Source organism: Rattus norvegicus, chromosome 10 (genome assembly GCF_036323735.1).
Source record: "Rattus norvegicus strain BN/NHsdMcwi chromosome 10, GRCr8, whole genome shotgun sequence".
Lineage (NCBI taxonomy): Eukaryota > Metazoa > Chordata > Mammalia > Rodentia > Muridae > Rattus > Rattus norvegicus.
Window position 1 is genome coordinate 73,090,217 of NC_086028.1, and position 11,841 is coordinate 73,102,057.

Sequence of the window (11,841 nt, forward strand, 5' to 3'; positions counted from 1 at the left end):
AAGAGGTCAGAGAGCTGGTTCAGTGGCTAAAGTCACCTGCACCAAGCATGAGGCTCCATATGGTGGAGATAGCAGACCCATGCGAGCTGTCCTCTGGCAACCGTGTGGGCACATGCATACACCTCCAGCCAAGGAATAAAGGCATGCAATGAAACCAATCATATGCATTGACAAGGAGGTGTGCAGACTAAACTGTGGAGTCCTGTGACAGGTTGTGCCAGGCTAGGTGGTACTATTCGCGATCCTAGTAATCCAGAGGCTGATGCAAGTTCAAGAGGAGCTCAAGGTCAAGATCAGCCTGGGCAATAATAATTATTATTAATAATTAATAGTAATTAATAATAAGATATTGTCTAAAAATGCTGTAAAAGAAGACAATTTTCTCTCTCTCCTCTCTCTGTGTCTCCCTCTCTCCCTTCCTCCCTCTCTCTCTCTCTCTCTCTCTCTAGGGTTTCTCTGTGTATCACTGGCTGTCCTAGAACTCACTCTGTAAACAAGGCTAGTCTCGAACTCACAGAGATCTCCCTGCCTCTGTCTCCCAAGTGCTACCATTGCCCTGCTAAAATTATCCTTAATAGTCTTTTAAAAGGAATATTATTGTCTACACAATGACTAGTAAATCATTAAAGTATTGGTGAGAACTGGAGTTATGGGAAATCTTATTCTCTCTTGCTGCTTATTTATGTGAAACACAATGACACACCTTGAAAAAGAATCATCTACAGTAGCAATTGGTTATAAGTAATTTCTACTTAATGTTTTATTTTGAGATAAGGCCTCATGTAAGTCAGGCTGGCTTCCTCGGCCAACATCTGGTCCTCCTGCCTCTGCTTCTCAAATGCTAGGATTAGAGGTTTGTGCTAGCACTTGAGGCTCAATTTATTTTTATCTCTTGCTTATTCTTGTCCTGCATGCTCTAATCTATGAAAATATGTCACCGGTAGACTCAAAAAGTGGTCTCAAAAGTTTATAACATTCTAGAATCCAACTCTCGAAAAGCTACTTGTCAGGGTTTACAAATAGCGAGCAAGACCAGAAGAATAAATGGTTTCTTTCTCCTGAGCCTGGAATCGGTTTCCTAGGTGATAGGACCTGGGGCACAGTGGGAAGAAGGTTGGGTGTGGCCTTGTTCCTTGCTCCTTAGCCAAGAAAGGATCTGAGTATAGACAAGAATGGTCCAGAGGAGATGACCAAAGTAGTCCTGTCCCAGGGTCTCCAGAGGTGGGCAGGCACAGGACTGTTCCTGATAGAGGATGTCTTGCCTTTCTCAGGGGGAATCCTCCCCGTTTTCTATTTCGTAATGATCTTTACCCTGAACCTTCCTAACTGACTGGTCTTACTCAGACAGGCCCTGGGCTGCTTCGCCAACTGATCATTAACCACAACAAGCTCTGCCCCTCTGAAATCAGCTAAGGGTCCTTCCCTGCCAGAGGTTAAGAGGAAGGGGCTGTGGGGAGAGAGGAAGTTGCTTTTGCCCTGAGCCTGTAGCCCCCAGGGTCCTCTTTCCTGAGAAGCCTAACTGTCTCCAGCCAGATTTCCTGTCTCCTCAGCTCCACTGAGAACTGGGGGCTTCCTACCAGGGTTGGAGTGGGGGTGACTCTGAGGCCCTCAAGGGGGTCAGCGTTGCTACATCTTCCCTGTGACCCCCATCTCTCCATGTGGCTACCCTACTTCCCATAACTTCTTAGCCTTTGCTCCCTAAATTTAGGTTCTTTTCAAAGGAATTGGGACGCTCAGTTTAACCAACATTTTGAGAGGCTAGTTGCTTGTGCTCTCTGTGAGTAGTAGCTCTGATCCATCCCCCTGTCCATCCCTCCACTTCATGGGCCCCTCTCTGGGCACCCCTAACCCCAGTGGGGGAGGAGAGTCTAGTCTTAGGATAGGTCCATCTCTTTTTAGGTCAGCCCGCCCCCAGCTCAGAAGGCATAAAAACCCGTTGTCAGTGAGAGGTGTTGACAGTGTCAGGTAAGTTGTGGAGTTGAACTCTTGGGGACTGGAGGCTATAGCTGGAGGGGGCCTTGGGTTTGTAGACCTCTTTGTCACAGAGGCCTTCCTCATAGACCAAGCCCACTGGGGTAGGGCCGTGTATGAAGGGAGGAGGGGAATGGTAAACCCCTCTCCTTTTTTCAGAATCTCAGGGCACTTCCTGGACTGAGGATTTTTTGGTTTTGTTTGTTTTATTTAGTTTCATTTTGTCTTGCAAAGATGAAGCTTTTTTTGGCCTTGGCAGGCCTCCTGGCCCCCCTGGCCATGCTTCAGACTTCCACTGGTGCCACTCCAGGTAATTGCACCAAAAGGAGGGGGGAGTAGGTGAACTGAGGGATGGGGTTGAGGATCCTCAGCCCAGCAGCTCCCTTTTCTCTGGGCAGGCCTCCTTTGCTTTGGGGCCAGTCCTGACCTTGTGATTTATGCTCTGGTCAGCGCTCCCGGGGGAAGTGGCGAACTCAGTGGTGCTGGACTGCATGGAGGAGGCCAAGCGGCTGGTGAACAAAGCCTACAAGGAGCGGAGAGAAAGGTGGGAGCGCCAGGCCCTGACCACCCTGGGTAAAGCTGCTCCAAGTCTTCTGGAGAAAGGCCAGGCCATGGGGGTGTTGGTAGAAAAGTTGAGGGTCTGCAGATGAAATCTGACCTGGTCTGTCTGTCCTTGAATTTCTGGCTGTCAGAACATCTTCCAAGCCACTCCTTCAACGGCCTTGCTTTCTGTCTGGTTATCGAGATCCAGATCCTTTGGACAAAAGAAATCCACTTCTCTGTGGTTCTCTACATAGTCCCTTCCACCTGCTCACCACAGGCTGGTCCCTGCTGAGTGTCTCTGTGCCCCTTTCTCTGGCCCTCCCTTCTCTGAGCAGCATCAAGCAGAGTCTTCGAAGTGGCTCCGCCAGCCCTATGGAACTCCTATCGTATTTCAAGCAGCCGGTGGCGGGCACCAGGACAGCTGTGAGGGCTGCCGACTATCTGCACGTGGCCCTGGACCTGCTGAAGAGGAAGCTGCAGCCCCTGTGGCCACGGCCTTTCAATGTCACAGGTACCATAACTCCTTCCCTCTTAGTCATCACTCTTCTTCCCCCAGCAATATCCACCACTACAAGCCTCCCTCTAAGGCAAGGGTTCTCAACCTACGGGTTGTGACCCTGTCTGGTAAGTCGAATGATTCTTTCACATGGGTTACCTAAGACCGTTGGAAAACACAGATCTTTACATCAAGATTCATAACAGTAGCAAAATTTACAGTTATGTAGTAGTGACTAAAATTTTATGGTTGCTCTCACCCCATGAGAAACTGTATTAGGGGGTAGCCTAAGCAAACTTGAGAACCACTGGTCTAAGGAGTCTCAGAGCTGGCCCGCCCACTCCTCAGCCTCACTGGGCTTCTCAGCCCCAGGTTGCCTAGCATGGGAGACAAGGTGGGGGAAGGCTCAGGTCTAAGATCATGGCTCACTCTTGCAGACGTGTTGACGCCTGCTCAGCTGAATCTGTTGTCCGTGTCAAGTGGCTGCGCCTATCAGGATGTGGGGGTGACATGCCCACCGCAGGACAAGTATCGAACCATCACTGGACACTGCAACAACAGGTGCGGGCCCAGGACGGTACAGGGATGTGGTGTAGGTAGGGGGCCGAGGTCCTGCCTGTGGCGACCCATCAGGCCAGAGCTCTGTGCTTCCCTCTAGACGCAGCCCCACTCTGGGGGCCTCCAACCGAGCCTTTGTGCGCTGGCTGCCTGCAGAATATGAGGATGGCATCTCCTTGCCTTTTGGCTGGACGCCCAAGGTCAATCGCAGTGGCTTCAAGGTGCCCTTGGTGAGTGTCCAGTAGAGGGAGATGAGCCCAGCTCTATGTGCAAGACCCAGGCATCCAATGACTCTGCTTGTTGCTGTAGGCTCGCCAGGTCTCCAACGCCATCGTACGCTTCCCCAACGATCAGCTGACCAAGGACCAGGAGCGTGCACTCATGTTCATGCAGTGGGGCCAGTTTCTGGACCATGATATCACCTTGACTCCAGAGCCAGCTACCCGGTTCTCCTTCCTCACTGGACTCAACTGTGAGACCAGCTGCCTGCAGCAGCAACCCTGCTTTCCCCTCAAGGTGCTGCCTCCTTTCCATCCACCATGGTCTGTGCCTAGAGAGAGGGACGATGGTTTATGTTAGTGACTGTGCCCCTTCTGGGTCCTAGTTCCTCCCTAACCCCTGAGCAAGGCTGGTCCTCATTCCTGGGTCCAGAGTCAATACTTGTCTCCCTCAGCAGAGCCAGCTTTCAACTTAAGAAGCCTAATATGCACCCTGAACCTAGCATTGCCCTGTGGGGTGGGATGACTGACTCTTTGTGAGGCTAGGAGAATTCTGGGATGAGGACCTTACCTGTCTTCTTCATACTCCTGGTGTAGGAACACTGGCCTGAGCTCTCTCTCCTGTGAGCACTTCCTTAACCCTGCTTTACATTGTGCGTGCGTGTGTGCATGTGTGTATGTGTGTGTGTCTTTGGGTTGCCCCGTAGTTAGAGTCAGGGTTAAAGCACCTTGTGTGTGTGTGTGTGTGTGTGTGTGTGTGTGTGTTTGTGTGTGTGTGTGTGTGTGTGTGTGTCTGTGTATGTGTGGGGGGAAGTGTGGAGAAAAAAAAGCAGTGGAGATAAAGGGCTAGGGGTCCAGGGTGACAGAACAGAGATAAAAGGCAGAAACAGATAAGAAGAGGATTAAGAGGCAGTGAAGTGGGCTCAGAGGACTGGCCTTGCTCAACCCCAGGAGGCTCTCTCATTCCAGTTCAATGGATTCTTGGTCACCCCTAAACCTCAGTCTCTTTGGTGACTGAGCCCCAGTAATTCTATGGAACTTCCAGAGCTTCCCTGCAGCTCGAGAGGGGCCAGAGTTCTCTTCTGCAGGGTTGTAAGCTACAAATGCCTGCTGTTCCGACTCACGAAAACCAGACTAGCTTCTCTCTGTGCTGTAGATCCCACCCAATGACCCTCGAATCAAGAACCAAAAGGACTGCATCCCCTTCTTCCGTTCCTGCCCGGCATGCACCGGGAGCAACATTACCATTCGCAACCAGATCAACGCGCTCACTTCCTTCGTGGATGCCAGCGGGGTGTATGGCAGCGAGGACCCCCTGGCCAGGAGATTGCGAAACCTCACCAACCAGCTGGGGCTGTTGGCTGTCAATACACGCTTCCAAGACAATGGCAGGGCCCTGTTGCCCTTTGACAGCCTGCATGATGACCCATGCCTCCTTACCAACCGCTCGGCCCGCATTCCTTGTTTTCTGGCAGGTCAGCCTGGGGACCGATCTAGAGTGGCATAGAACTGTTTCCAGCTTGTGTGAACTCAGTGAGCCTGTGTGTGAGCAGCATGTGTGTTTGTGATAAGAGACACTGGTCTCAACCACTTATTAGTCTAGTTGCCTTGGTAACAAGTTGGATAGAGGCAGAAAGGAAAATAACAACGGCAAAAACAAACCACATACATAATAAAAAAAAATCCTCCCTCTATCAATCAAAGATGATGACACAGGGCTGCTAAGGACCCTCTGTCGTCTACCCATCTTTTTCTCTTTTCCCTCCCGTGGACTGTGGGAAAAGAGAGAGCTGGGTCTCTGTCCAAAAGGGAACAGAGAATAAAAGGGACAGAGAGGAATGCATTCTCCTCACCCTTTAGAACCATCCTGTCCAAGCTGGAGCCAGTAGCCACATGTTGTCATTTCAGTTTGACTTTTTTTGTAGGCTCACACCTTTAATCCCAGTCTTTGCAGAGGCATGAGCATCTTCATGGACGCTCAAGGCCAGCCTGGTCTACAGAGTGAGTTCTAGGACAGTCAGGGGTATAGAGTGATGACAGTGAGACCCTGTCTTAAAAAACAAAGAAGAAAAAATAAACCAATAAATACGTAAATTGAAATTAAATTAAAAGTTTCTGTAGTAACCACATTTTAAGGGCTCAGTAGCCCCATGGGCTAGTGGCTTCCCTACTTGGTAGTGGAGAAGTGATTGTTTTCCTCACCCCAGAAAGTTCTAGTAGAATGTGTCACAGAATATTACTCCGTGGTACTCGACAGTTTGGTGATCAGATTGGGGTTGGGATTGTGGGCTCACCGAGAAATTGACACCTCTCCCTCCACCTTTCTGTGATTTTAGACTGGGTTATATAGCTAGCCTTAGCAAGTCTGGTACTTGCTTTGAAGCCCAGGCTAGCTTCAAACATTCCTCAATCTTCCTATCTTAGCCTCGCACGTGTTGGGTTGATTCATGTAGACCATCAAGCCCACACCCAGTGGTACAAGTCTTTCTTCTTGCACCTCTCCTCCCTTCTAGGGGTCCTGGTGGTCTCTTGTGGGTCCCCTGGCAGGAGAGTCAAGGTCAATGCAAGGGTGTGTCTCCTAAGGGAGGGCCTGCTCTCTTTTGGGCTAGTCATGACATCTGGTTACTCACGGGGTGGAGAAACTGCTCTCAGGAATATCTTTTCCTCTCAGAATCTTCTTTCTAAGTTGGTGAGGGCTGAGCCCAGTCAGTGTCTTGCAGCAAAGGTCCTGAGCCTCGCCTTCTGGCCTTCCCTGTTTAAGGTTTGTGGAGCACTAGAGGAGTCGGGGACTTCGTGCTTCCTCAAATAGTCTTAGGTGTGGATGCACACATCCTGTGCCTTCTCCCCACCACCACAGCTTGTCCAGTTGGCTTGTAGTGAGAGTGCTAACGACAGCTATCTCAAGTAGTACAGGATTCTGGGGTCCTGTTTTGAAAGGATTCTGAAGTTGCATCCAATTAGAGCAGAAGACATGCAGACTACTTTTTGTCTTGCGCCAAATCAAGACAATAAGATGAGTACTTGCTCTTGGGAATGTTCATGTATCGTGGGGTGTGTATGTGTGTATGCAGTGTGTGTGATGTGTGTGTATGTGTGTGTAGGTATGTGCATAGTATGTCTGTGTAGTGTGTATGTCTGTGTGTGTATGTGTGTGTAGTATGTATGGTGTGGGTATATGTGTGTGTAGTATGTGTATGTAGTATGTCTGTGTAGTGTGTATGGGTATGTATGTGTGTACATTATGTGTATGTAGTGTGTGTGTAGTATAGTGTTTATGTGTGTTTGTAGTATGTGTGTAGGGATATGTCTGTATAGTATATGTGTATAATATATGTGTATTATGTGTGTATGTCTGTGTAGTGTGTATGCATATGTATGTATATATGTATGTATGTGTGTATAGTATGTATATGTGTATGTATGTGTGTATGTGTGTAGTATGTGTGCATGTGTATATAGTATGTGTGTGTATATAATATGTGTGTATGTCTGTATAGTGGGTATGTATGTGTATGTAGTATGTGTGTATGTCTTTGCATGTGCATGTATGTATGTATATGTGTAGTATGTGTGTATGTATAGTATGTATGTGTGTATGTATGTGTATATGTGTGTATGAGTGTATAATGTGTATGTATGTGTATGTATGTTTAGTGTGTGTGCATATGTGTGTAGTGTGTGTGTGTGTGTGTGTGTAGTAAAGGGTAAAATACAGAAAGACACAAGACTTGGACTTGTGCCTAAAGTTCTCCTGATCTGAGCTACAGGCAGGTGACAAGTCAAATGTCATGGCTATTGGGTAAGGCTGCAGGAAGAACTACAGTGTTTCCAAGCTCTTATGTCAGCCTGTGGATGACACTTGAGTTTGGTGTGTATGGGTAGGTGGAGAACAGGCACAGGAGGACCACAGAAAGACTTTGCCAGACAGGGATGGAGACCATAAAGATGACAAAGGCTTTGCTTCCTTAAGGGGACATGCGCTCCAGCGAGATGCCAGAGCTCACCTCCATGCACACCCTCTTCGTGCGAGAGCATAACCGTCTGGCCACAGAGCTCAAGCGCCTGAATCCTCGCTGGAATGGGGAGAAGCTTTACCAGGAGGCCCGGAAGATTGTGGGGGCCATGGTCCAGGTAGGCTGTCCTTACACATCTCGGCCATGTGTTCTTGGGCAGGTTTTTATCTCTCCTGAACACTGGCTTCTTTTAGCCACAATACTGAAAGGCTCAAAGGAGCTAAATGAAAATGGCCAGCAGACATGACATGCTTGACAAGCGCACTTCCCTTCTTCCTATCTCCCCAGCCCTCTTCATTCCAAAGCCCTGTAGTCTCCTTGGCTCTTTTACCCACGGTCATCCTCTTGAGCATTTTTTCCCCTGGGGTAGTGCTCCTCCATCTGGCTTTTGATGTTTCCATGACCCCTATTCTCTCTCTCCCAAGAATGCAAACATCACGTACATCATACACGCACGCATGCACACATGCCTTTGCTAGACTTCAGGGAGCGAGGCAGTGGTGCTGGGGGTGGGGTTTGATTTACACTCACACCCACAAATGGGATTCATTTTAGTCTCAGAGGCAATTGTAGCCCTGGGTCCAGAGTGACACCGCCACACAGCCTCCCTTTCACTGGGGGCCATCACACCAGAGCAGACTTCTGCCCTCCGTCTATAAACCTGTGAGTCTTACTGTGTGCGAGGCACTGTGGATAATCTTAGCAATTTCAACTTCCCTGGCTCTCAAGGAGAAATGAGACCACAAATACCTTAAAGGCAAGAGTGATATTACAACGATGACGGACAAGACATTTTGTTTAATCCCTCAAGAAAGTGATACAATTATTCCTTGTTTACATTTGGGGTTCAGAGAATTTAATAAATAACCTAAGGTTTGCTCTCCTTATGTCCTTCTGTTAAATTCAGATCTAAGATTAGGGGAGATCAGCCCCTGATCCTAGCCAGGTAGGGGCGATTCCCCCACGCTGGAGACCACAGGGAGGAATAAATAGATATCTAAAATGAAGTGACTTTGTTTTAGATCATCACATACCGAGACTACCTGCCCTTGGTGTTGGGGCCAGCAGCCATGAAGAAGTACCTACCCCAGTACCGATCCTACAATGACTCAGTAGACCCTCGGATCGCCAATGTCTTCACCAACGCTTTCCGTTACGGCCACACCCTCATCCAACCCTTCATGTTCCGCCTGGACAATCAGTACCGGTCCACAGGACCCAACCCCCGTGTCCCACTCAGCAGGGTCTTTTTTGCCAGCTGGAGAGTTGTGCTGGAAGGTGAATGGAACCTAAGAAAAGCCAGCAGCTGAGGATGGGATGGTGTGGGCTTGATTGCAGGGAACTGGGCCAGAGAGAGGTCTTTTTTTCATCTTGCTTTCCAGTTTCATTGACCCAGAAGGTTAGAGCATCCCAACCTTGTGAACCTTCGGGTCAAAGAGTGCCTGGTGATGACTGGTCTCTGTGGCTTGCCCTGAACTCCACGTGGACCAGCCCTGACTCCACTGTGTGCTCTCGTAGCAGTAGCAAGATAACCTTTCCGTTCGCTTTGCTCTCTTGACCTCAGGTGGCATTGACCCCATCCTCCGAGGCCTCATGGCTACTCCTGCCAAACTGAATCGCCAGAACCAAATTGCGGTGGATGAGATCCGGGAGCGACTGTTTGAGCAGGTCATGAGGATAGGTCTTGACTTACCTGCCCTTAACATGCAGCGCAGCCGGGATCATGGCCTCCCGGGTGAGAGGCCAGCCACAGCCCCATTCCACCTCCCAGGCAGCTCCCCTTGCTCAGGGCCCCTTTCCCAGTCCTCAGGAGGCACCTGAGGCTAGGCCCTGCCCTTTCCAGGCCCCTGTGGCCGAAGTTCGGCCTGTCTTGGTTTCTTCACAAGCCGGACTTCTCATCCCACGATCTGGAAGTCTGTCTCCATCATCAGTTCATTCTGACTCATTCATGAACCTGGGGATGGGAGGCTACCACTGTTATTTTTACTGACGAGGAAACTAGGCCTTAGAGCAGTTAGGATCTTGGCTGGGTGCTTTAGCCATGTCAGTGAGAGACGTGGAGGTTGGACCCAAGTGGATCAGGGTAACCCAAAAGCCCCATGACTGTGTTGTGGAGTAGCACACGTGGCCACGCCTCCGGGACATATTTTCATTCTCCCAGTCAGAGACTGAAACATTAGACTGCTGCTCTAAAAGACAATGTGCGTCTCCATGCTTGAGCCTGGTGGGATTTGCGGTAATGCAGGGCTTACCACAAATAGGAGGAGAGAGGGTAGGAGAGAGAGAGGAAAAGAACAAGAGGTCTGGAGGGGCCCAGCTGCCCACTTTGGCCTGAGCCAATCGTTTAGGGATTCATTCTACTTATGGCCTTGTGTACTGAGGTGGGATTTCGAAGATGTCTTTCCTGCGCTTTCCAGTACTCTTTCTACCCGGCAGGAGAGGGGTCCATTTACAGCTACCTGTTCTCTGACCCAACGCAGGATACAATGCCTGGAGACGCTTCTGTGGGCTTCCACAGCCCAGCACAGTGGGTGAGCTCGGCACGGTGCTGAAGAACCTGGAGCTGGCACGGAAGCTGATGGCACAGTATGGCACGCCCAACAACATTGACATCTGGATGGGCGGTGTGTCCGAGCCCCTAGAGCCCAATGGCCGCGTAGGCCAGCTCCTTGCCTGCCTCATTGGCACTCAGTTTAGGAAGCTACGGGATGGCGATAGGTAAAGAAGCTGTGGGACCGCAGGATGCCACACATGTGGGGCCAGGAGGGGGCGCATGCGCACCGCAGCAGTTACGTGGGCGCTTAGAGGACAATTTACTTGAGTTGGTTCCATGTCTGGTTCAGAGATGGTACTCAAGTTCTCAGTGTTGGTGGTACGTGCCTTTGCCCACCGAACCATCTTGCGGGTCCCCAAAATACCACTCTTTTTTTTCTCTTTTTTTTCGGAGCTGGGGACCGAACCCAGGGCCTTGTGCTTCCTAGGCAAGCGCAAAATGCCACTCTTAATACGTTCTCTGGGTTTCTCAGTGCTACTATGAAGGCGTCAGTCACCATGGAAAAGTTCCAAAAGTCTCCCGCTGACTCCCTTTCATGTCATTTCATCCTGACCCTGTCTATCTCCATGTCTATCTTTACGCCTTGTTGGGAATGTTGAAAAAGGTGTCCCAGTCAAGGAGAGCAATCCCGGGTCTTTTATCCCTGTGGACAGGTGCATGAGACTGGGACCCAAGCAGCTATGCTCCTGTCCTCTGGGCTGAGTGGGCACTGCCCAGGACCTGAGCTCTCCTGTGCTGTAGATAAGATTCTTCTGTGGTTCTCTTACACTCAGAGGCCAGATCAAGCCAGGCGATGTCCTGGGTCTCCCAGGGTGTCCTCACTTGGGACATCCTCAGACATAATGTTCACGATGCTCTCATGCAGGTTTTGGTGGGAGAACCCGGGTGTGTTCAGTAAACAGCAGAGACAGGCCTTGGCTACCATCTCCTTGCCCCGCATCATCTGTGACAACACTGGCATCACTACCGTGTCTAAGAACAACATCTTCATGTCCAACTCACACCCCCGAGACTTTGTGAGCTGTAACACCCTTCCTAAACTGAATCTGGCTTCCTGGAAGGAGACCTAGAGGCCGGGTAAGGGCATGACACACTGAAGGGTATGCCTAGTTGTCTAGAATCACAGAGAACTCTCTGCCCTGGGTGCTTATTAGAGGGCTTACTGTCTCCTCCAGCTCGCTACTGATTGAGCAGCTGTTGTGTGCCAGGCACTGCACTGGCCATGGGAAATAGAAGCAATAAAGATGAATACCAAAGATGAATGCCAAGGCCTTGTCACGTGGCCTCCAGAGGGAATGCAGTTAGCAGCTGGACTGTGTGGCTGTGTGCAGTCAGAGGCCAGCTTGGCTCACCCAGCGGTCTCCCCTTCTCCCTTACTCTATTCTCTTGCTATTCACAGGAGTCTGCCCGGAGAGGAACGGAGGCCATTGGCCTTTTTTGTGCTATCTGTACCTGAGGTTTACACTAATAAAGCATGGTGGATGGGGA

The 11,841-nt window shown here is 50.0% G+C and overlaps 1 protein-coding gene across 4 annotated transcripts; it reads left to right on the forward strand.

The window, feature by feature from the left end:
- The first annotated feature begins 1,907 nt into the window (after positions 1–1,907).
- Positions 1,908–11,841, forward strand: Mpo (myeloperoxidase). Of its 4 annotated transcripts, none has more exons than XM_006247096.5 (14): positions 1,908–1,965; positions 2,186–2,281; positions 2,422–2,515; positions 2,850–3,025; positions 3,448–3,571; positions 3,669–3,798; positions 3,878–4,084; positions 4,943–5,261; positions 7,757–7,917; positions 8,822–9,077; positions 9,364–9,534; positions 10,280–10,517; positions 11,219–11,430; positions 11,529–11,841. In XM_006247096.5, exons 2-13 carry the CDS (start codon positions 2,206–2,208, stop codon positions 11,421–11,423), a joined length of 2,157 nt encoding a protein of 718 aa, XP_006247158.1. In that variant the 5' UTR covers positions 1,908–1,965; positions 2,186–2,205; the 3' UTR covers positions 11,424–11,430; positions 11,529–11,841. The 4 variants fall into 4 exon arrangements, with proteins under 4 accessions (XP_006247158.1, XP_006247157.1, XP_063125167.1 ...); XM_006247095.4 differs by having other exon boundaries at positions 1,912–1,965; positions 11,753–11,841; XM_063269097.1 differs by lacking the exon at positions 1,908–1,965 and adding an exon at positions 2,059–2,075 and having other exon boundaries at positions 11,753–11,841.

What these genes read in the sequence shown, in the direction of transcription:
- Mpo (XM_006247096.5), top strand. Translation starts at nt 2,206, where the DNA reads ATGAAGCTTTTTTTGGCCTTGGCAGGCCTCCTGGCCCCCCTGGCCATG. An exon ending in TTCCACTGGTGCCACTCCAG is followed by an intron (nt 2,282 to 2,421) that starts GTAATTGCACCA and finishes TGCTCTGGTCAG; the next exon opens with CGCTCCCGGGGGAAGTGGCG. An exon ending in AAGCTACGGGATGGCGATAG is followed by an intron (nt 10,518 to 11,218) that starts GTAAAGAAGCTG and finishes GCTCTCATGCAG; the next exon opens with GTTTTGGTGGGAGAACCCGG.